The sequence below is a fragment of the Aedes albopictus genome, chromosome 3 (assembly GCF_035046485.1).
Source record: "Aedes albopictus strain Foshan chromosome 3, AalbF5, whole genome shotgun sequence".
Classification (NCBI taxonomy): Eukaryota; Metazoa; Arthropoda; class Insecta; order Diptera; family Culicidae; genus Aedes; species Aedes albopictus.
The window spans coordinates 237,123,517-237,149,488 of record NC_085138.1 but is presented as its reverse complement, the minus strand read 5'-3'; the positions used below and the strand labels follow the sequence as shown (position 1 = coordinate 237,149,488).

Genomic DNA, 25,972 nt, shown 5'->3' with positions numbered 1-25,972 from the left:
TAGTGAAATTACAATTAAAAACAATTTATTTACGGTACATTTTATTGTTTGAAACCATACAATGTACGGTATATTTAAACCCACGTATCAGTATTTTGAACAATTCATTAACAATAAAATGTATGGTTTTGCAAAAAAATATATATGGAGAAAAATATTTTTTTATATTGTTACGATACTTAACAACCTGTATAATATATTGTAAAAATCTTATTTACAATTCACGGTATAGGTGTCTACATTACATCTTATTGTTTTTGTATTTTTTATTTTTACAGTGGTGTCTATTGTAAGAATATGGTTCTAAATAGTACTGTTACAATACAACGTTCGGTTTTTCTACTGTATTTTTTATTCGGGTGGCCTAAGGCATCTCAGTGACAAACATGTTACTGAGATAACTTGCGCACCTCACAGCAAAAAGGGTATATCCACAGACAAACAGACGTAACTCTTAGAGGAAATTCATCAAAAACTTTTGCACAGTGTCATTTTCATGAGCACACTGCCATCTGTTGGTAGAACCGCGCGCGACACTGTCGGCCATGATGGATTTCGATTTGACGTTTTGCTGACACGCACACTACTACACAAATTACCTGTAATTTTCGTTTGCATCATTCAGCAACGTGTACACTGACAAACGTCAAAGCGATCAAACACTAGCGCATCTGGTGGAACGATCGCGCAAATCAAATGTTATTTGAATTGATCGTTAAATGCATGTGCCAAGCCGTTTTGAAGAGTGTTACGTCTGTTTGTCTGTGGTATATCACAATCAATAATTCTAAAATCTGGACGCAGTGATCTTCACCCTACAAACGAAAGAGATGGGTGCTTATCTATACTGCCCCCACTCGCAAAACTGTCCCATATGAATAGGAATCCCAGCAAAGATGGGACTGTTATGCGAGTGGGGGCAGTATAGTCCTGTTCAACGACATAGGTTGAACTTGCTCGAAGTTGCTGCATCTTGCTCTTACCCATTTGTCATCAAACGGGTAAGAACGGGATGCAGCAACTTCGAGCAAGTTCAACCTACGTCGTTGAACAGGACTTATGAAAATGCAATGGTTGGTTCGACGAGGAATGCCAACGAGTGACAAACGAGAAGTAAGCCACCAGGAAAACAAGAAGAAAAATGAATCCACCGAAGCGAGAAAAGGAAGCCCGAAGAGTGTAATTGCTGAAGCTCGCGAAAGCATGGATAAAAACGATATGCGGAGATTTTATTCAACTATCAATGGCACACACAATACTGCGTCAGTTCCTGCCATGTGCAATGGCAAAACAAAATTCTGACAGACAAAACAATGGTATTAGTTGATTGGAAAATTAATTGAATGGTAACAATACAGGTGCCGAAGAATCCATGCATGAACAGGTTCAACATCAGCAGTGGAAACACCAACACTGGAAACGTTAAGAAGGCCTTAAGGAACTGAAAACAACAAGCCTACTGGGAAGAACTAGTCCCCAATCGAGCAGCTACGGCTGCATCAATCAATCTACCGGATTCTTATACTCCCATCCTTGTAGAATGAAGAATTGAACACCAGCTTTTTGGATGGCCCAATATTTCAAATCTACAAGAAAGGGCACATACTAGAATGTGCCAATTACAGTGAGATTACCCTTTTAAAGCCGGCGTACAAGATACTGTCACATGTCCTGTTGAACAGACTGAAACCTCTAGAGACAGAGGCAAGCATAGTGCTGTCAGTGCCGATGAAGTGTTCGAAGTTGTTGAAGGATTTGTTTATCTTGGAGCACTTGTGTGTAGCTACAAATGGGGCCTGGCCGGGTTGCGTAACTAGCTTAGGTCCCGTAACTAGCAAACGCAGACAAAATTCGCTCGGTATAAGACGCAGATTCTTCCGGTTGCCCTGTATTATATTCAGCAGGCAACCAGGTAGACGTCGGCGACTTCGTGGGCGACCGTGTACGCGCTGACAGTACGCGGTTTAAAGACCTGGGAACCCTAAACGTTCGGGGAAACTGAAGGAAAATCGCGCAAAGTGCTGTATAGAGTATACTCCGGCACTGGAGTAAAAATAACTTACTTAGCATTAAGGCAAAACTTGATGCATTTCCGTACACTTCTTCTTCTTCTTTATGGCTCGACGTTCGCATTGGAACTTGGACTGCCTCTCTTCAACTTAGTGTTCCTAGAGCACTTCCATAGTTATTAATTGAAGGGGGCTTTCTTTGCCTGCCATTGCATGAATTTGTATATTGTGAGGCATGTACAATGATATACTATGCCCAGGGAGTCGAGAAAATTTTCCCAACAGGAACGGACATCGAACCCGCCGTCTCCGGATTGGCTATCCATAGCCTTAACCACTAGGCTAACTGAAGACCCCATTTCCATACACGTTTAGAGTAAAATCACAGACAAACAGACGTAACACTTCGCACATTTTTCGATTCAAATCATAGTCACGGAAACATATTCGCCCAATGCTAAAAGGCCTATGTTTGGCCGACCACCAACTAGGTGGCGGTAGTCAAGCATGGGAAAACTCATTCGCTCACCCGAATGTCGGCGATGCAAACTAGCAAAAAGAACGCCAACAACCCAATACTGAGTGAGAGCACGGCGCACTAAGAACGAACGCAGCACGAACGGCTCGCCATCAACGCCAACGAAGCGAATCAGGAGAGAAACAAATAGAGAGCGAATTGAATCAGCTTGCATCGGTGTATACGAAAAGTACGTTTGCTCTCTCAACTACCTAGTGGCATTCAGCTGATTGAATCAAAACGCACTCTCACTGATTCAAATCCCAGTACTGAATGCTTCCACTGAACGCTAAATGAACGTTCCAAAACGAATGCTCTCGCACCCGACTCAGAACGCAAACATTCGTTCAATTCGCCTTGACGGAACTCTTTGAGAGAATTGCGCTGTGCGTGAAAACAATTTTTTTTAACATGGGAAAGGATAGGAGCTGCATTTTCAAATGCTTCTAAAATATTTTAGGGACTTCAGATTGAAAAAAGAGTTAATGTTTTGCAATATACTTTCAATTAGCTACACTATAACTGGTTTTAGACAAAATGTTTTTAAAGCACAATGTTATGTCTATAATATAGCGTATCAAAATCTCATTCGATAACATTAAGAACGTTTTGCTTAAAAAAATTTCTATAAAGAATTAGAAGCATTTGAAAATGCAGCTCCTATCCTTTCCCATGTTAAAAAAAAATGTTTTCACGCACAGCGCAATTCTCTCAGAGAGCCTCCGTCAAGGCGAATATTGGTTCGTTCGCCTTCGGCACTCAGATTCGGTAGCGATTCATTCGGCCGCCGTTGCTTGCGTCGCCCGGTGCTCGGCGATTAGAAAGAATGGACAATGAAAGTGGAAAGATTCTGCTTGGCTGGGGGAGTAGCACACTCGCATCAGATTGTGCGTGGATGTGAGTGAGGGATACGCAATAAATTAATGATATTTTCCCATCCTTGGCGGTAGTGAGCAAACGTCAAACTCGAACAAAAACGATGCGAGCGCCACGGTTGGGCAGTTGGCTAACTATCTAATTTTGAAAAAGACCGTTAAATCGGTGTACGATGTGAATTATCAGAGTGTTACGTCTGTTTGTCTGTGGTAAAATGTTTTTCATTTTTCCACAAACCATTATTTTCAAAATTTTGTTTAAAATGTTTTTGGAAATCTGATAAACATTTTCTACAATGAAAAAAAAAATGAAACCAATTTTGATTATATTGATCCGTTATTTAGAGAAAAATTAAAAACCAAAAACCAACTACCGTGTATGCACCAAACTTTGCGCAGTTAAGAAAAATCAAATTTCTAATCGTTATAAAAAATACAAATAAACAAATAATAGCATGAACAACATGCTCATACGATAGACTAATGATCCTTCTTTGAGTCTGCAATATTTAAAAAATCATAATATGAACCAAAAAATACCGTCAAGGCACCATTCACCGTGGATCTAAGAAGATTCGGGGCAAATAAGGGCTGTCATTTGACACCAGTCTTATAAACATTGTTGGTGCCGCTTTTAATTGCCTTCATTTTAGGCTAAAATTAAAGCAATATCCACAGAAGTAGAAATTTTTTCACAAAATTTGGTGATATAGTACAATTAGTAAAGGGTAGTGGGGTCGCCTAATTCCGTGGTAGGTCACCATTCACCGTGGTAGTAGGGACCCATTCACCGTGTATGAGAAATTTTATTCTATTTTGTTTAAAAATGATCAAAACAACCCAGCCAAGGGAATTTTCTTCTTTTAAATTCATTTCAAGTAATAATTTGCAATGTTTTATTAGAAAAACGAATATTCAAATTTTCGATTTTTTCTAGATATATGGGACAATATGGGGCACGGTGAATGGAGACCATTGATTTTTAGGGTACCCATTTACCGTGCCTTTTTATTTCACTTAAAAAGTACGAGTAATCGGACTTTCTTGTTAAACTTACTTCGGTAATGCAAAATACATACCTGATATGTGCATTTAATTGCTTCTTGGTGGAATAAAAACGTTACTACATTTAGTTTATCGCTTAAATCACCTTAGCGCAGTTTTCGTTTTTTCACTATGAATGCAGTGAACGAGCAGAAACCCGCTTCATGTAAACACACTTTAGTGTCAAAATGATACTTTTAAATGTTTCTAATGAGCGTTTTGACATGGTAACAATACATTAGTGTTGTATTGGTGAAATTGAAGGGAAATTGTCATATCATTCAATCATGATATGGAAATAATGAAAAAATATTCGAAGGCACACGGTGAATGGAGCCCCCACGGTGAATGGCGCCTTGACGGTACTTAAAATAGAAAAACAATGTCATTGCCTTGTTCCTAACTTTGCGCACAAAATCTTCGATTGTTCCTAACTTTGCGCATGGTGTGCCTAATTTTGCGCATGCTATGGATTGCTTGAAAAAGTCATCAAAAATACTATTATATAATGTTTGCCCATTGAACTAAAGTTATTCAGGTAGTGTGCTCTTAACTGATCTTTGTTGAAATACTTTGTCCTACGAGAGAGGGGCGACGGAGGCCTCCGGCAGTTCTTGAATTCGTCTGCGGTTCGTACTAGGCACCTACCCTGTGAACAATCCAAAATTCATGAGGGGTTTTCCAGTGGGTAGAGATCAAAGGTAAAAGCTTCCTGATAAATGGAGTGATCGTTACGGATAGGAACAATAAGGGATCATTTAAATATGACGTCCATCTCTGGTGGGAGAGGGGTGGGGTTGGAGTTTTCTGAAAAAGTGTGATATGCCATGTATTAGCTATAGGTACTATGAAGCGTGACGGGGTAACCCGGGGGAGGAGGGGGTTCTAAAATTAAAAAAAATGGTGGACGTCATATTTGAATCGTCCCTAACATTGACCGCCGGAAAAGTCAAATGAAGGACTGTTCACAAATCACGTAACATTGTAGACAGACCAAGAGTGCCTGCCGTAGTGCTACGGTTCACACAATTTTCTACTAATTTCCATACAAAATTTGCTACATGGTGGAGGTAGGCCTGAAATTGTCAATACAATTGTTACATAATATTTAAATGGTTCATAAGTCATGTATTCACGTTCATCATGCATTTACTGAAAGTGCGCAAAAATTAGGAACACAGTGCAAATATATGTTCCAAACATTGCGCACCACTATTTATTGGGAGGTATGGAGCAGAGTAAAACGCGTCCAGTCAGTTTGAGCGATTAACAACTAATGAACATTTATTGTGCAACAAAATCATGGCTAACTAATTTATCTATAAAGGTGCTTCAGTTCTTGAGGTTGCTAAGCATCGGCATCGCTTCACTCCTCCTCAACGTCGAAGAACTTCAGACCGATCTGGGCGCGGAATCGTTCCAGTTTAACTCGCGCCAATGGTTTCGTCAGAATGTCCGCGATCATCGAATCCGTTGGACAATATCGAACTTCCATGACATTGGTTGACATCAGTTCCCTCACGAAGTTGAACCGAGTGTCAATATGTTTTGTTCGTCGACTTTCTCCTCCTGTAGACGACAGCATGGCAATGCAGCTTTGATTGTCCTCATGCATCACCACGGGTTTGGTGACATCCTCGCCGACGTCGTGCATCAGCTTCGTCAACCAGAGAAGTTCCTGGCTAGCCTCGGATAGTGCCACGTACTCCGCTTCCGTCGAAGACAAGCTGACGCACTGCTGTTTCCTTGCAGCCCAGCTGATGGCACCGTCTCCGAGTTTGAACACGAACCCAGAGTTGGATTTACGGTCAACCTTATCGCCGGCCCAGTCTGCGTCAACAAATCCTTCAAGCTCGCCGGTTCCACCGAGCTCTAGCTTCAAATCCGCCGTTGATGTAAGGTACCGTAGGGTTCTCTTCGCTTCGATCCAGTCCGCTTCAGAGGGTTGACTGACCTTGCGCCCCAGGATGGACGCCGCAATCGCAATATCGGGTCTGGTGCATACCGCAACGTACAGCAAAGCGCCAACCAGGCTTTGGTAGCGCTCGCCGTTTGGCATTCCTTCCTCCTCCTTTTGCTGCACGTTCGGATATCCAGGGTCCATGGGAATTTTTGATGGCTTCGCCTTGTCTACGCCGAACCTAAAAGGCCTAAAGTTGTCAAAAATTGTATGGGACCAAAAAAACATGAAATTTTTTTCGACAAAACAAATACGCTATTCCACTAAAACCGGTGATTTTAGGACCCTAAGGGCTAAAAATGCACTTAGATTTGCGATATCTCTACTCGTTTCCAAGATATTGACAAAAAACGTCTGAAAAATCAGCATTTTTGACCATTTTTTTTAGATTCCGAAGAAAACTTACCCTACTTTGTTCAATAACTCAAAAACGAGTAGAGATATCGCAAATCTAAGCACATTTTTGGCCCTTCAGGGTCCTAATATCACCGGTTTAAGTAGAATAGCGTATTTTTTTTTGACGAAAAAAATTTCATGTTTTTTGGTCCCATATAATTTTTGACAACTTTAGGTCCCTTGAGGGACCACTTAGCCTTGAGATACGGACTTCAAATTTTGACACGATCATTTTTTAGCTAAAACGATCATTTTCCACTAACGAACTTATAACATTTCCAATTTTTGCAAAATAAGGGACGGCCTAATGCCCAGGTAATTGGTGATGTCCCCCAGGGCCGTAAGCTTGAAGTATTTCGACAGATAGCGGTACACCCGCTCATACTCATCGTTGTCCGGACTTGCCACGAGCATATCGTCGACGTACAGCAAAATAAACGACATCACTCCATCGACGTTCCGGATGTAGAGACACGGATCTGCCTCGGATGGTTCGTATCCAAGCCGCTTCAGTTTCTCCGATATCTTCTGGTTCCAGATGCGTCCCGCTTGCTTCAGCCCGTAGAGACTACGCTTCAACAGGCACACCTCCTCCTGAGACCCGGTGTGATAGCCTTTCGGTTGCTTCATGTAGATGGTCTCGGTAAGGTCCCCGTGCAAATATGCCGACTTGACATCAATGTGCTTGACATGCAGGGATCGACGAGCAGCAATTGACAACAGGGTGCGAAGCGTAGTGTGATTGGCCACAGGCGCAAAAACCTCATCGTAGTCGACGCCGAACTTCTGACTATAGCCCTGTGCTACTAGTCGCGCCTTGAAACGGATTACTTGACCTGACTCGTCGAGCTTCTTCTTGAAAATCCATTTGCATCCGATTGGCTTCCGATTCGCGGGCTTCTCCACGATGTCCCATGTCGAGTTCTCTTGGAGGGATGCAAACTCTTCGTCCATCGCTTTCTTCCATTCTCGACATTCCTGGCTGCACATAGCTTCCTCATACGTACGGGGTTCGTCTTGGTGGGTTGAGGCCAGCCGGGTAGCTTCTCCATACCGTACCGGTGGCACACCGATGTTCGATCGATTGGATCTTCGTACATCCTCGACTTCGTCTTCAACCGCAGTATCGTAGTTGTCCTCACCACAAAACGTTGTCTCGTCGAACCCTTCGAAATCGCTTTCCTCGGAAGATACACCATCGCCCATCGGTGCGAGCTTCTCCTCCTCAGGCTCTTCAACTTGATCATCGGGGACTACTTCAGACTGCTGACTAACGGTTTTGAACGGATAATACACGACATTCCCTTCACGGTCGTTGGTTTCGCCAATTTCCTCAGCTGGGATGAACCTGGCATCACGTGACACGACGAGCTTGTTCGTCGCTAGATCCAGGAAACGGTAGCCCTTATGCTGCTGCGAGTAACCGACGAACGTCATTTTCATCGATTTTGGGTCCAGCTTGGAACGCTTCTCCTTCGGGATCCACACGTAGGCCTGCGATCCGAACAATCGCAGGTGATTGACGTCCGGTTTCTTCGATGTCCACATCTCGAAAGGCGTTTTCGAGACAGCACTGGACGGCAACATATTTTGGAGGTAGCACGCTGTGTTGATTGCTTCAGCCCAATATTTGTTCGGCATCTTGGCATCACGTAACAGACATCTTCCCATCTCGACTAACGATCGGTTCTTTCTTTCAGCTACTCCGTTCTGCTGAGGCGTATGGCTGGTACTGAACTGCTGCTGAATGCCCTCTTGACGACAAAACGTAGCCAGTGCTTGATTTTGGAATTCGCCACCCTGGTCCGATCGAATGATTTTTGGCGGTCTGCCGAACGACGTCTTCATCTCTTGCACGTACTGCTTGATGAACGCGGTGGCCTCTGATTTGCGTCGAAGAAAGTACACCACTGAAAAGCGTGTGAAATCGTCCGTTATAGCCATAAAATACCGACACCCACCTGGAGTTGGGGTGTTCATTGGTCCGCACAGGTCCGTGTGCACCAGATCGAGAGGTTGCTTCGTCTTCTTCTCGGAACTCTTCGGGAAAGGTAGTCTTGCGAACTTGCACTCCAAACAACATTCACAAACGGCCTTTACTCCACAATGCACAATCTTGATGCCGGTTGCCAGATTCTTCTTCTCCAGCTCGCCGACTGCTTCCGGGTCTCTGTGGCCGAATCTCCTGTGCCACGCATGTTGACAGTTCTCCGAATGGCCCGCACTTTGCGCCAGACTTGCATTGTGCGTGAGTTGAAGACTGTACAATCCTCCGGAAACCTTTCCAACTGCCACAATTTTCTCACCCTTGGAAATGCGGCATCCGGCTTCATCGAAAACGATCGTCGCTCCATTCTTCGTAGCCGATCTCACGGAGAACAGGTTCGTTTCGAGGTCAGGAACAAACAGCGTGTTGTTGAGGGTCATGATATTCGCGGATCCATCGGGACCAGCGCACTGAACACGACACATACCTTTGCCAGCACATTTCGTCTTGATCCCGTTTGCCAGCACGACGTCATCGGTGATGGTCTCGTCCAGCGAGTCGAAGCACTCCTTGTTGGCCGCCATGTGGGAGGTTGCTCCGGAATCAATCACCCATGAATCCGAGCTGCCGCCGACCTTGGCCATGAATGCGTACTCCTCAGGGCTACGAGCTACCTTCGCCTTGGTCCTCCTACCTTGCTGTTTTGGTTCGTTCCTCCGGTTTTCTTCATCCCGTTCCTGCACCAGCAAACGGCAGTCCTTTTGCTTGTGTCCGGCCTTGTGGCAGTGGTGGCAAATGATCTGCTTCTTCGTACCTGCCTTTAACACCGACTGCGCTCCTCCGGAACTGCTTCGCTTGGCCACTTCGTCGATCAACTTCGTCTTCACGAGATCGAACGTCAGCTCGGCATCCGACCGGCTTTCCAGAGCCGTCGTTAGGGGGTTGAAAGAGTCCGGCATACTTCTGAGGACCATCGCCACCTGCAGATTCGCGTCCAGCACCTGGCCCGCCACCGAAAGCCGCTCGAAGAGATCTTGCATCTCCGTGATGTGCTTCTCGATGTCCTCGCCATCAGTGTAACGCATGTCGCACACTTTCTTGAGGATGGAAACCTTCGACGTGAGAGTGGTGCGCTCGAAGTTTCTTCTGAGGCTCTCCCAGGCTTCCTTCGACGTGGTGGTGTCTTGAATCAGCTTCCGTTGGTTGTCGTCGACCAGAAGACCAATTGTAGCTCTGGCCTTCTGATCTCCCTTCTTCCATGCTGCTACTGCGGCTTGGTTCGCTTGCGTTTCTCCTGGGCAGGTTCCGGTCACGTACTCCCAGAGATCTTCACGAATCAGCAATAACTCGATCTTGAATTTCCAGCTTGAATAGTTGCTTCCGTTCAGGCGGGTTACGCCCAATTTTTCCAGCGACGTCATTTCTGCTTCCGAAAAACGATGGAAAATTCCCGAACGCGACTAACTTTCGAACTGCGAAGAAAAAATTTTCACTTTGTTGACTGGTTACTATGGAGACCCATAACCTATTGGGAGGTATGGAGCAGAGTAAAACGCGTCCAGTCAGTTTGAGCGATTAACAACTAATGAACATTTATTGTGCAACAAAATCATGGCTAACTAATTTATCTATAAAGGTGCTTCAGTTCTTGAGGTTGCTAAGCATCGGCATCGCTTCACTATTTACTACCTAGTTAAATTGAAAAAAATATTACGAACTGTGATTGATATTACTAGAATATCACCTTTTTTGTAAATTAACTGCAAAATTAATCATCGTTGCACAGTTTTATCGGAGAAAATGTTGATTTTTAGTAGAGTTACTTCTTGGCAGCCGTGTTAAGGCGAGGCAAATTTTGACGTTTTTGTGTATTTTTTGTTTATTATTCAACATAAACAAAGATTTTATGGTAATATAATTTTCGCCAAATAATGTTTATGCTTACACAATGCTAGTGCAATGATTAAACTGGTGAAAATGTTGACATTTAGTTATTTTTTTAATTATTTTACAAGAATGCGCAAAGTTTGGACCTGCGCAAAGTTAGGTGCGCACACGGTACCAGTAAAATGAACAAATACCTACCAAAGTGAAATTATCAATACATCTCCCAATGATAGATCTAGGCAGAATATGTGAAAGCTGTCGAAAATCGAAATGGCCTGATTCCATCAGCGATTAAAACCTCAACTACTTGATGAACTTTGAATGGTATGGCAGGATTGATTTATAGCCCAGTATCTCAAGCATTTCCTGAACATGCCCAGAACTTAAACAGAACTCATACTTGAACTTAATCATACTACCCACAAGATTTATTCTAACGAATTTTAGATACCTACTTATGCAAACGCGCAGCATAAACTGATAATGTAATCATAGTGTTAAAATGGAAAATGATAAATAGCTATGAATGTATATGACAATTATTGTGTTAACTTTGATCTTGGTGAGCTCAAACCGTCCCGTAAAGCAATATCACAAAATAATCTTCACCTGTAGTTTCCTTATGGCATTTTGCATCACTTCGGGCGAGACCAGCCCAAAATCGAACATCGAGCACACGTGCAGTATGAAGTTGCGGTACAGATTCTTCCTCAGCAGGTCCCGTCCTCGGCAATCAATGAACATGTCCAGCGCGACCGGGATCTGACAATCGCCCACGTAACCGTACTTCATCACGTGTAGGTTCCACATTTTCATCAGCTCCTTTTCGCCTTCGTTCACGTCGGTGAATTCGTCGATCATCTGCATGGTTTTGTGCTGCAGCCACAGCGGGTCGCTTTCTCCCTCGGAATCGATGTCCAACTCTTTGGGATGGACCGGCAGACACGTCATCGTGTGGTGATACATTCTAAAATGTATAGAAGGCGTTATTGTTAATCGAAAACTTTCAGCAGTGCTATTGAATTAACCGTTATGTGGCCGGCAAACTTTTTGCTTTTTTCTACACCGTGTATTTTAAATGGGTGCTGGGTACCCGGGTACCCTGCCGGCCACATAAGGGTTAAATGGGTGTTTTGTATATCTGTTTCCATGAAGAACAAATTTTGCGAAAATTCACCTTTTTAGAGTGCCGGGCTAAATGAACTTTGGATGTAGCCGACAGGGAATGGGGGTTTGCTTTCATAAGGCTGAACGTCTGTTCTCCTTGTTGGGACCGGCTGATCAATACCCGAGGGTCAGTGAAGGGCTCTTAGCTCCACTGTGCACCATGGACCTCCGAAAAAGAACCAAAACCAATGACATCGACGACCTCAGTGACGAAACAGGACTTGCAATTGGTAGCTCGGTACGTGAAACTGCCGATCTCGCGAGTTCGACTCGTGGCACTGCAGGATGTGTGTTGGACAAGATCCATGATGCGAACGTTTAGAGTAACCATACTTCTTCTATCGATCAATTCGTTGTAACATTTAAAAAGACAATATGTCTTAAGTTACTAATTAATAAATGATATAAATGAATACTTCTGAGTGGGCGGTCATCCTGCAGCATGGAATACGGTAGAACGTGGAATGATACAAACAGAAGCGGAAGCAGGAGATCCGTCTTTTTTGGGAGAAGTGCGAGTGCGAGGAATGATGGAACTGCCGTGCTGTTCCAAGAAACAGGGAATTCTACTACAGGCACGATAAAGAATGGGAATTGCGTAATTCATATCCCATTACTAGCCTCTGTTCAGCAACTCCTATCCATGAACCTTTCGTGACACCAGCCGTACTGCAAGTAACCTTAGGGAAGATCGGGTAACTACCCACGGTGGAAACTTTAGTCGTAGGATGACAGGGAAATGGAGTGTTGGCTTCTGCAAATTTAATCGACTGTTTTTCAGGAGCAGCTCACCACAGCGCCTGTTTCGCATGTTGGGAACGACTGATAGGTGTCGGATTGCCAAAGAAGGACTCTAAACTCAACTTTGCACTATGGTTCTCTGAATAGTCAGTCCTGCGAGCTAGCTGTAAAAAATGCAACGAAAAATCAGCAACAGAACACTTGTTCGACACGACCACTACCTGGAGATGATCATTCCATATGTCACCTCAGCATAAGCAGCGAATCTCGCGACAGTGTTGCCAGACGAACAGAGCTCGATGTGGCCCCTCTAGAAGACTGCTGTAGTTACAGTAAAAGCACCCATCGTCGACGTAGCGCGAGAGCAACAATGGGTACGTGGAAAGGAGTCGACAGAACGAATGGTTCGACAAGGAGTGCAGATCGATTTTGTAGGAAAAGAACGCAGCCTGACCGGTAATGCTGCAGCCAAACGATGCAAACAGATGCGGAAACAGCAGACACGCCGCTTTCAGAGAAGAAACGCTTCCTGGAAGAAACAAAGTGCGGGGAAATGAAACTGATGTATACCGTTCTCAGGGCCCATATAGCCGAGGCGGTAAACGCACGGGTATTCAGCATGACCATGCTGAGGGTGACGGGTTCGATTCCCGGTCGGTCCAGGATCTTTTCGGAAATTTACTTGACTTCCTTGGGCATAGAGTATCTTTGTGCCTGCCACACGATATACGCATGCAAAAATGGTCATTGGCAGAGGAAGCTCTCAGTTAATAACTGTGGAAGTGCTCATAGAACACTAAGCTGAGAAGCAGGCTTTGTCCCAATGAGGACGTTACGCCAAGAAGAGAGAAGAGAGAGAGAGTATACCGTTCTCAAGAAACACGGAAGTTACCAAGATTTATATACAGTAGACGTTCGATAACTGTAACAGGTTTGCGTTTCAATTAACAAACGAAGTTCTATAACTGGAACGGCTGACAGATGTCAACAAGTTGTCAATCAACAATAAATAACCGTGAACTTGATCCGACCTTTCGTTTGGGCTAACCTGGCGCACCATTTTGACGTTTGGTGGTGCGATAACTGCAAATTGGTTGCACTTACTAAACTTGCAGTTAAAACGCTTTGCAGTTAAACCGTTTGCACCGACCGAACGTCTAATGTATACAGGTTATATATGACGTTAAGCTTGTGCTGAAAAGCAGAGGAAGCGAAGCTTCAAAGGAATTTAGGAGGCTGAGGATTTGTTTTCAGTGTTTCTCATAGTGAAAAAATAATGGCCGCTCAGCCAGTTTTGATATTTGAGAACACCTGAAAATGTAAATAAATAATAAATAGTTCTACCAGAAGCTTAATGCATTACGCAACAGCTTCGTGACGTGAGCCGAAACGTGCAAGGATAAGGACGCAAGTCTTTTCAAAGACCCTCACGTCGGCTTGAATGAAAGGTAGAAGCAGGATTTCGAAGAGCACCTGAATGTCGCGGAGGTAAGGATGCCGATGCCTTTAACCAACTTAAAACTAAACAGCTGGTATGGATGGTATCGTAGCTGATATTATTAACCCTTTAACGTTCATGGTGTCTGTATAGCACCATCACTTTTTGGCGAATCCGACCTACAAAAGTCCACTTCAATATATTATTTTATTCAAAGCATTTATTAGCATCCAAGACTTTGAAAAAAGTCGTGGCGGGAAGAAGTTAAGATAGACCCAGAAATAGAACACCAGTTTGCAACGGATAACTAAATATCTGTAAAACCGAATCACTACCGGAGGATTGCAAAGAAGGGGTCACCTGCCTCATTCACAAGAAGGGCGATCATGTGCTATCTCAGATCATCTCATGTCGTGTGTCTTTTAAAACAAGTAAGATCGTGGGAAGTTATCAATTCGGCTTCAACGACGGCCGGTCGTCAACGGACTAGATCATTACCAGGCAAATCCTCCACAAATGTCGTGAAGCAACATACGACAGTATCGATCGTAAATTGTCTTGAAATCAATAGAAAATGACGAGCAGTGTGAATGTGAGTGCCTACTATGAATTCCAGAAGAAACTGCGGTCATTTAGAGCGAAGCGTACAGAAGGCAATCGTTAGCGGTGTGCAGGAGAATGGTGTGTGACGCAGAAGGAAGAAACACCAAGTCGCTGCTTTCTATGGCGAACCCAGTACCCAGAAGGTTGCCAAAGCCGGAAGGACACGACATAATTATATGGATTATTATTAGAATGTGAGATGTGTCGGATTTCTATTGGTTATCGGTCATACATTATCAAAGAGCCTGCTAAGTTCTAAGATTATTTCCCACCAAATAAACTCACCTGCTGTGACCGGTGATGAAGGGCCGCTGGCTGTCAAACTCGTTCTCATCGCACTCGATAAACTCGGACAAACTGTGTTTCTGCCTCCGGGGTCTACACACGAGCAAATTAGTGACCACTGTTCTGCGCATAGGGCCTCGCCTAGAGAAAGCATTTGCCGTTCCGAGCAGGTCGTGAGGAGACCCATTATAGGACCCGTCGTACATTTCGTTTATCGACACGTCGATGCGGGCTCCGTTCGGGGGAATCGGAATGTACGTAAAAATGAACCTCGCGTGACATAGCTTCAGGTGTTTCAGCAGTGGGTACAACGTGCCACAGTTCAAACTGCACCACGGACAGTGGAAGTCAGACTTTGTTTCCGTTTGCTGGCGGGAGTTGTTGTTGTACACGAATTGATAGATGATGTGATCGATTTTCGGTTCATCGACGTAAAGTTTAAGTTCGGTCGAGCCAGGAGTTGCGTTGGAAGCTCCCATCGGTACAAGTGCGCCGGAATTTGCATCCAACGGAGCGGGAATGTTGGAATTTCCGGTAGCTGCTGCAGGTGTAAGGATACTGTTATTATTGATGTTAATGCTGAGATTTCTTTTAAAGGATGACGACAGATTCTCAGGTTTGTGATTTTCTTTGTCGCTACTGCTGTTCAATGCTATCGACAAGGGTTGTGGTCTGTCCACCAGAACAGGCAGTGCTTCCTTCGTCCACTGTAGTCGAAATTTGAGGCTGGGAGATTTTCTGAACATAAGAATGGGATTCTGATCATCAATTCCGTTCTGTTTGTAGATATCAATTATATCCATATCATGCCTATCACCGTTCAAAGGCTGAATAGTTTCCCATGTGGCATTCTTTTTCGGTGAATTGTACTTCTGCATTTGTTGCTGATGTGGCAAAATTTCCTGAACCGTAAGCTCGTAATCTCCCTCCTTTAGCAAACATCGTCCGTATTTGTCGTAAATTATCAATTCGGTTCCGAACAGCTTGTTGGTTCCACTCATCTTTTGCCGTTTGCTTGAGGGCTCTTCGTCGCTTCCTCCATTTTCAAATCCTTCGGCTCCGTTAGAAATAGCACAATAGGTACTTTCCGAACTGCAATGCATGTGTACCCTAAACAGTAAGAGGAACGACAGTTGTGGCCCAGCCACCTGGTTTATTCCAACCGAACTAAATGATTCCGTGGCAATGCTTATAGTAGGCACCTTATCTTCTGCGAGCTTTTCCGCCGGATTAACCACCACGTCTGACTTCCCCACGGCCACTTGCATCAATGCCGATGAAATATCCTTACGCTTGTTGTGAGAAATCTTCAGAAGCACTGTTTCCACTTGTACCGTCTTGTCATTCTCGCCCCGATCGTCAATTTTTTGATCGTCCGACATATTATCGTCATGAATCTGATCGAAAAAGCCTAGAAATAGCAGCGTCAGATACTCTCCGGTAAACGACAATCCGTTTGCTTTGTCGTTGCGCATTTTGTTCATCTTCTGAGCTAGCATAGAGTCGATTTTGAAAACATTGCGTGTTTTGTGAGATCGGGACATTCTGTGGCGCATATATGATAAGTTACGATTCAAAAATATAGGCTGTAAGGAATACCATGGAAAATTAAACAATACCTGAAAATCAGATTGTACTCAACATACCGATATCATGTTCCGGGTCCTTAAATAACGATAAATCTGTGTTGGTTCTGAAAGCGAAACAATGAGAAAATATTTTATTTAGCGCAGATACTAGGTAGGGTGGGGCGGGGCAAGATGGGTCGCCTAAGGATGGATCACCATAACTTTGTAAATACAAATCGTATTGGTTTGTATGCGTCCGCTATTCTTTAATACACTAGTTAGATGCTAAAAGTCGATAAAAAGTTCATTAAATACAAAATATGATGTTAAGGCTCAAGCATCCGTCATCATTTTTCGGAAAATAAAAAGCAGTTTTCTCGCTGCAAATCAAAACAAGGATCATGAAAATATAATCACTGCATTAAATTCCTCATGTGGATGACAGTGATTATATTTTCATATCATAAACTTTTCTTTTGAACGAAAAAACTGCTTTCAAATGTTTGATGATGACGACGATTTCAATGACGAAAAGTTCAACGTTAAACAAGCAGTTTTAAAAAGTGATCGATTTTGCGCCGTGAAAAAAGAGCGGGGCAAGATGGGTCACCTTTTAAGTAATTCACATTTTCTCAACGAAAAACGTCAAAATATAAGATTTGTTCCGCATTAATATTTGCTCCATATCCATACTGAGTAAACAAGAGCTACTAGTAAACATTTTATAAATTTATTTGGAATATAAAAATCTTTACGATTTGAATGGTCCTAAGGCGACTTGAAAATCGATGTTTTCACAAAAAATTATCATAATTTTATGTTATAATTTTTGAGTGTTCAATCCGCTTGATTGAAGTCATTTATGAGATAGTCTTGTAATAAAAAATAAATAACTTTTGAATGCTCCAAAAATACGTTCAAAATTCAAGGTGACCCATCTTGCCCCGCGGCCGTTTATATGGAGATTATATGAAATGTATCGCATAAGAAAAATGGCTAGAAACCATTTTATTTTCTATTTCCAATGAGAGTGAATAATTTTTCAATCAATGCCCCAAACTTTTGTATATTCATGCTGATCATCTAACAAAATTATTAACATAAACAAAACATGAGTAATGCGCCCAAAAATGGCACTGACCCATCTTGCCCCGCGACCCATCTTGCCCCGCCCCACCCTACCTAGTAAAAATCCTATTCTAGGTTGTTAGATAAACGCTTCAAAATACATCTAGAGCTGCATCTTGGGCATCCTCAACAGACCATTGACAACCAGGAGAATTTGTAACTGCTATAAAATAGGGTAGGGCGGGGCAAGATGAGCACCCTAAGGATTACGTTGAGTTTGTTGAAAGTTACCAGAATTTTTGAAAGTACTTTTCAGTAGTTCTTTTCTATATTATGTTTTCTACCACCCATAAACATGGCAGGGTTCAAAATTTACAATAAGGATGATTTCTTTGACTAAACAAAAAAAGATGTTTTATGGTCAGTTCGAACATGCTGCGGGGCAAGAACTTTATTGAAATAAAAATATTTCAACTATAAATTGGTCATACAGTGATTGATTCAATTAATTTGGGCTGCAAAACGGTGAGTCGATAAGGAGAGCGTCCAACATAGCTCTGGTCCTCACAAGTTTCTACCTCATGCTTCCACGGGTCAAGCGATGACAAAGACCGCCACCGCCAAAGTCTACGCTCCATACAAATTTCGAAAATTTTGTATGAACAATAGTCTACGAGGAGGAGAGGGGGGTCTGAGATGGCCGAAAAAAAGTCTACGTAGTTTATGGACAGCGCCTTAGCTGGTAGTGCAGTCTGGGCACTGTGGTTTTTCTGACTTCAGCTAGATTGAGGAGGTACGACCCGAGCGTCTGTTCACCAAGGAGGTGCGGCCCAGCGTCTGTTCTGGCATCCAGCGGCTGAGTAAGAAACGCTGCACCACGTCCAGCTAGATCCAAGGTGGTAGCCCCATCAGCGTGGTCGTCCCAGTGTTGGTTGGGACGTTAAACAGAACTGACACGATGGCCCTCCGGCGAGACAGGAGTGTTGGCGTAGGCCCAATAAGCCACCCATAAAAATCCACATTGCGAATAACATAGGAGAAAATGCGACTCGATACAATCGGCAAAGACCCACGCGACGAAATAAGGACTACGATTGGAAACTTGGAACATGGAATTGCAAGTCACTAGGTTTCGCAGGATGTGACAGGATAATCTACGACGAACTATATCCCCGCAACTTCGACATCGTGGCGTTGCAAGAACTTTGTTGATCTGGACAGAAAGTGTGGAAAAGCGGGCATCGAGCGGCTACCTTCTACCAAAGCTGTGGCGCCCAGTGTTGGTAAAATCACACTCGAAGCACACTCATGAACCGCTCCTGCGTGAGCAAACTCGCGCGCGATTCTGAATCATTTTCTCGCGCGCGAGATTTTCATGCAAAATCTCGCTCTCACGAGTCAAGCGTCGAAAACTCGTACGCTTGCAAAACGAATCCAAATCAATTTTGAACGACATCCAATGTTGTTGTACGATAGGTTTGCTTTTGCTCTATCATATAATCCTAAAAACTTCGATGTAAATAATAAGAACACCAAGAAATAGCACAATGAGTGAAATCGCGAGTCAACTCATGCATGATTTTTTCGGCGATGAGTTTGGCGAGTGAAGTTCCAATGGAGCATTTCGTTTGTAGGGATTTTGTAGGACGTCGCGCTTTTTCTGGTGTTCGGTTCGGCTGAAGAACTTACTTCCGTATGTTTCGAGTAGATGCTCTGCCGCCGTGAGATTCATGATTCGGCGGGAGTATGCCACCCGGAATTAAGTTTCTTACGTGAAAGATTAGGTAATAAGCCGGAAATCCCTTTGCTTGAAGTGTGCCATTTCTAGAGATAGCAATGCGTGTTTGGAAAGTGTCGTCAATTATCGCGATCGCCGTTATATGCCGGTTGCATATCCTACGATCGTGGGATACTTCGAACAGAGCATAACGTGGAAATGCGTTTTGAAGCCACAGGATTGGCAGGTGTGTGTTGAATTTTAGTGCAGGAAGACAACTGCGACATGAATAGATTTCAAAAATGGTGAAAATTGAACCGGCATTCTTTGCCGGGATGCAACTAGTGTCACCATGCCAACAGTTCGTTGTTGCGTAAAGAAGAGCATTGAGCAGTTCAAAACGTCCGGCTTACTGTGATTAGTGTGCGTTATGCATTGAATAAATGTGGATACAATTTGAAAAAGTTTCAAGGAGAAAAAAGACAAATGCTGGCGAAATGCTTCAAAATCAAGCGAGCGGAATGCTCATAACATCTTTGAGTATTGTTGTCACAATGTTTTGGACAATTTCAATCGGTGAGATCTATCCTTTTTAATATATATGTTATTTTACATTTTATATGTTAATATTATGTTAATTTATATTTAAAAAAATGGGTCATCATTGAGGGGTTAAGGGACCATAACGTTTTAGTTTATTTTCAGAGAGCGAGCAAAGGCGCTTAAGCCTAGGCACTAGGGCCAGGACACGGAGTAAATACCTGTGTTCCATCCCAGGAAGGATCAAGGACCAAGGGGTGACATTAACCTTCTTAGCTTCGTCACCCCCACCGATTCTCACCATATTTTTCGCTTTCATAAACTGAGTGGTTGGTACGAGATGTCCCCACTCATTGTTTTTATTATTTAATTGAAAACGCTGCACAGTAGGCCTGGCCGCTTTATGCTTGTAATGCATCTTCGATGTACTGCAATCATTAATAATGACAAGAAAAATGATGGAAGTAGTCGATTTCATCATTTCCCAGGATTCTTTCAATGAATGGCTGTGTATGTGTAGACTAGACTAGACTAGACTAGACACATAAAAAATGTTTTAAGCAAGTGTGACAAACTTATTAGGATGCTCTACCTGCTGATAAATCGCCGTTCGCACCTGGACATAAACTCTAAGCTGTTGCTGTATAAGACGGTGTTCAAACCAGCGATGACCTACGGTTTTCCAGCATGGCATAATTGTGCAGCTACTCACAAGAAGAAGCTTCAGATAAAGCAGAATAGAATTTTAAAAATGATGCTGAACTTGAATGCGTTCCACTCAACTGATGACGTTCATACTGCCGAAATTCTGCAAAGTGACGTAAGCGACATTGATAGTTTTTGCCCATTTTTTGCTTATATTGCATAAAATTCTTGCTCATCCTTTAAGTTTCCTTCCATAGATGATAGAATACGACTAGATCTTGCATTCTAATGCAGCAGGCATACCACAGTGTTATTTTTACACCAGATATTTACCAGAATGTACCAAGAAATATCGACATTTTGAATGGCGCTTACGTCACTTTGCAGAATTACGGCAGCATAGGGCTGCCAAAATAGAACAAATTGACGATTGGTTCCAGCGTGTGCTCCCAAGGTTTTGGATGGGATGCGCCTCTTCAGCAAATCCGCTGCTACAACAACTAGCTACATAAACAAACTGTGATATTAGGTTAAGAATAATACTTTCCTCTAACTATACCAACACTTTTTGCTACTTCAAAGGTTTTTTTTTGTAATTTTTCCTTTATTTGATAATATTTTTTTGAAGTTGTTTGTTAAACGCTAGATTGCAGAAATTGAATTATATAGCTGTTGAAAGGTAGTCCATATCTCAGCTCGGGAACATTATTTGCACTTATGTACTACGGAATAAATACTGAATAAATAAATAAATAAATAAATAAATAAATAAAAAAAAATTCAACTTAGATTTTTCCTTCTTTGCTGCATAGGCAGTTCTTTCGAATTGCACTTTTCAGGAAATTATCGGCATCACAACTGCTTACTTTTTCAACCTAGATTTTCCCTTCTTTTCTACATAGGCTGTTCTTTCGAGTTACAATGTTTAGGTAATTATCGGCACCACAAGCACAGGTGTATAGAAATTTGAAAAAATATAGGTATAATAAATATAACAGCAATTTAACGCCGGTGGTTGTAATAATGCCCATAATTTCCTGAAAAGTGCAATTCGAAAGAACAGCCTCTGTACAAAGAAGGGAGAATATATGTTGAAAATGTAAGCAGTTATAATTTCAAAATTTTACTAATTGCCTTAATTCTATGAAAAATGTTGTTTAAAATGAAGGAACATTGTTTTAATGCCAAAAAGAAAACAATGATACTTTATTCCTTCTTCATTACAAATATTTAGAATTGTTGTTAAAACTGCTTATATGTTCACTTTTTCTATTCCATAGTATTGCAATAATGATAAAAGCCCTTATCATACCGCATGAATGAAGGGCCTTTGAAGCGGATAATTAGGAACAGCCATTGGGATGGATCCATCCAACCGTTTGCGTAGAAAAACGTGGTCAGTGAGTTCCGAGTATCTCAAAGTTTTTTTGTTGTACCTAAACCGACCATAAACTGGTTCATTAGCATCTTGTACACTGAACAACATCAGAAGAAAATGCGTTTTCTCTGTAAATTTTGCACATCACTTTTAAAACGTTATTCGTCGTGAAACAAGTGCTGCACCATTTTTACAAATCTGTCAAAAACAAAACATTTTATAGCAACGCAACTGGAATGATGACAGTTTGTGAACTTTCAAGATAGGTTTAAAGATCAACATGCAACTGTGTACAATGGTAATTAAACGTTTGAACCATTGTAGAATATATTTATGGATATGTATGTATGTAAACATTTTTTACTTTGATTTGTTACATATCTTCTTCTTCTTCTTCTTCTTCTTGGCGTAACGTCCTCACTGGGACAAAGCCTGCTTCTCAGCTTAGTGTTCAATGAGCACTTCCACAGTTTTTAACTGAGAGCTTCCTCTGCCAATGACCATTTTGCATGTGTATATCGTGTGGCAGGCACGAAGATACTCTATGCCCAAGGAAGTCAAGGAAATTTCCTTTACGAAAAGATCCTGGACCGACCGGGAATCGAACCCGTCACCCTCAGCATGGTCATGCTGAATACCCGTGCGTTTACCGCCTCGGCTATATGGGCCCTTTACGTATACCGTATAAGAAATAGATATTTGCTCGTAATAATACTATAAAGTTAAAATCCTTGCCTATAACATATCATTATGATCAACATTGTACTGTTTGTGTATCGAATTAAACTTTTTAGCAGAGTATATTAAGCTTTTCTGGGGAATGGTACATTCTGGGCAATGGATTTCTGGGGAATGGCGCATTCTGGGGAATGGATTTCTGGGAAATGGTACATTCTGGGAAATGGTTTTCTGGGGAATGGAATTCTGGGGATTGGTATTCTGGGGAATGGTTTTCTGGGGAATGTTATAGAATCCTAGAAAATGTTCAAAAAGAATGTATAGCGAAAATTTACGTGTAATCCCTGGTGCAATCCCTGAAAAGTTACTGCTAAATTTCCATGATTCTTTTGTCAAACTTTAGTATGAAAAGTTCTAACGCGACTGCTAGGAGTTTCTGGATCACTTCCAGAAGAATTTCCGAAAAAAAAACTGAAATGACCTTCTGGCAAAATCTTGTAGAGCGATGGCAATGGGGCACGTTCGATGTAGTACTAGATTTGTAGTAATGAGCTGAATTTTAGTATGGTGAGAAGGCCCATTATCCGTTTCTGCAATGAAATGGTGCAAAAAGCGTAGGTATTATGATTCCTTGCCTAATTTTATGCTGTTTGAGCAAAACTTTGGATAGCTATGTTGTTTATGTTGCAATAAATGGAGAAAACAACAACACTGTTGCCCAAAGTTTTGCTCAAACAGCATCAAATTAGGCAAGGAATCATAATACCCACGCTTTTTGCACCATTTCATTGCAGAAACGGAGAATTGACCTTCTCACCATACTAAAATTCAGCTCATTACTACAAATCTAGTACTTCACCGATCTGTCCTATTCTAAGCTGCTATTTTTAATGAAAACTCCATGATGTTGGATAAAAATCCTTTTTATTTGATAGAATTTTGTGAAATTTATTGTAAAGAGAAATTCCGGGCGTATATTTAGCCAGTTTTCCGTCCGTTCCGTGAAAATTCCTGTAGGGATCATAAGGTATATTAAATAGAAAGGACAATTCCGTACGTCAGAAATATGTTTGCTTAAGAACGCGACGCCGTTTAATCTAGTCCGACCTGTACTTGAAAAAGCATTCAATGTTTTTAATCAAACTATTCATTAAAATCTACAATTCAATTCATTTTGCATTATTATAGAGACTTTTCATTAGTCTTGGCCTGGGTAATATCTTTGATTAAACACTTGAGATGTTTGTCCATTACCTCCTTGAGTCCTTGACCTTAAAAATGGCAATGCTAACGTGAACCGTACGTTGACAATAAAAATACAAATTGATTTGTAATTTAATAATAACATCGCGACACCCTGGCCAGGCACTAGGTCAAAAAAAAACGCATAAACTAAACATTTAGTTACTTGAGTTACTCATTCATACGGCTGAACACGAATTATGTTACCAACCACAAACATCCTTTCATATCGTCTGATCTATACATTCATAAAAAAACAACACAAAAAAAAACTTTGTCCATTAGAACGCCATGAAACAAACAAAAAGACCAACACAAAAACAAACAAGAAACACTTACTTTCAAAGGCTTGCATAAAAAGCTCATGGTCCGTCTGGAATGCTTCCATTTTCGGCTGTTTGGTCACTTCCGCATCTTTTTCCTTCTTCTTCGACACCATCTTCCGGTTCTTGGAATTAGTCCCGTTGCCCCCACCGCTAGCAGCGCAACTACCAACCCCGCTCGCAACGGGGCCGCCGCTGCAGGCTTTTAAATCTTTCGCTTCCAGCTTGATGGCGGTCGGCGGCGCTGCCCTCTGCTAGTAATTTACCGATTATGGTTTGTTGACCAAGCAGGGCAGTGGGAGGAGAGTAGGTGCGGGGCAAGCGCGGTTTCCTTTCTTTCGATGCAACGAGCGCTGATCGCAGCAAATTCCTGCGTGAGCAAAGCGATTCTGTCACGGATTTTTCACTACTTATCGCACATGAACATCACAACCGGACACTGAAGCACCGAAATCCGATAATATTTTCTGCATTTAGCAACTGAGGTCACAACAAAACAGCTTTTCTTTTTCACCACTATGCGCAGCTTCGTTTTTGCAAAAGACGATCGGAAAATAAAACCCGCTCAAAAGTGAGGAAGTTTTTGACATGACGCTCACCGTTCGACGGCCACTCGCGAAGAAATTCTGACAGCAAGACGGATTCGTTAAAAGGGCGTCTTTTGAATGCCAAATAAAAACAACAACAGATGGCGCCGCTGCCAAATGCAATAGAACACGCAAAACTTAAGTTACATATTTTATGCAATTCAGTATCATAATTTATATTTTATATAACTTATTTTGGTATCATAATGGACAATTTTTCCGCACTGGTTCATTATGCAACTGAAATGAATTGCATAATGAAAAATAGTTGTATAATGTTCATAATGCAACTCATTTGAGTTGCATTATGAACATTATGCAACTCAAATGGGTTGCATTATGAAAAAATCATTGCATAAAATGTTGTATGGAACTCGTTGCAAAACTCGATTTTTTCAGCACTCTTCGTATTTATCCAACTCGGCAAGCCTCGTTGGATAAATGTACGACTCGTGCTGAAAAAATCAACTTTTTGCAACTCGTTACATAAATAACTATTCTAACACACCCTATAGGGCAGTGCATTGTTTTGATTTTGTATGGGATTTTGACGTTTCTTGGCCTTGTTGTTTACTAAATTTCTATAAGAGTGAAAGAGAAAGAGAGAATTTCATGCAGTGCCCTATGACACTCAAATATAATTATTTATTGATATAGGGCACTGCACGTAGTTCTTACCCTCTCTTTCGCTCTCATTGGGATTTAGTAAACAACAAGGTCAGGAAATGTCAAAATTTCATACAAAATCAAAACAGTGCAGTGCCCTATTTACACCAAGCAAAAATATTGCGGAGATACCACCTGTTTAGACTCCTGCGCGAAAATTAGTTGCGTGGATTTTTCTTGCGTGGGCCCACAGATATAAAACCAGACCGCGTCCTGGTGAATTGTTTACGCTGTGTTGTTAGGTACACATTTGGTGATAGTTTTGCATTGTAAACAAACATTTATAACGCACCTACGCTGAAAATGAGCCTAATCATAGGGCACTGCATGAAATACTCTCCTTCTCTTTCACTCATACAGAAATTTTGTAAACAACAAGGCCACGAAACGTCAAAATCCCATACAAAATCAAAACAGTGCAGTGCCCTATTGAAGTGCGTCGGAATCTAAAATCTTCACAACGGGCAATAGCACTCGCATAGAAAAAATCCGCTTGACATAAAGTCCAAACCACAGACAAACAGACGTCTCACTCAACACACTTCCCATCGTTTCCCTTTTTAACGGATTATTCAAATATTCCATAGTTCGCAAATCGCACGCTCATGGCGTTTACATCGTTTTTACTCCTGTTTGACGTTTGCTCACTAC

At 42.1% G+C, this 25,972-nt stretch overlaps 1 protein-coding gene across 3 annotated transcripts in view; it reads right to left on the bottom strand.

The window, feature by feature from the left end:
* The window catches only part of LOC109431288 (polycomb protein suz12), a 31,491-nt gene extending 6,805 nt beyond the window's left edge, over positions 1–24,686 (bottom strand). For all 3 annotated transcript variants that reach the window (XM_019707503.3, XM_029868411.2, XM_062859649.1), the window contains exons 1-4: positions 24,085–24,686; positions 16,556–16,602; positions 14,910–16,495; positions 11,285–11,642 (exon numbers count right to left, since the gene is read on the bottom strand). In XM_019707503.3, the coding sequence (XP_019563048.2) occupies positions 11,285–11,642; positions 14,910–16,495; positions 16,556–16,602; positions 24,085–24,184 (2,091 nt within the window). In that variant the 5' untranslated portion in view covers positions 24,185–24,686. The remainder of the gene's footprint in view (positions 1–11,284; positions 11,643–14,909; positions 16,496–16,555; positions 16,603–24,084) is intronic.
* Positions 24,687–25,972: the final 1,286 nt, after the last annotated feature.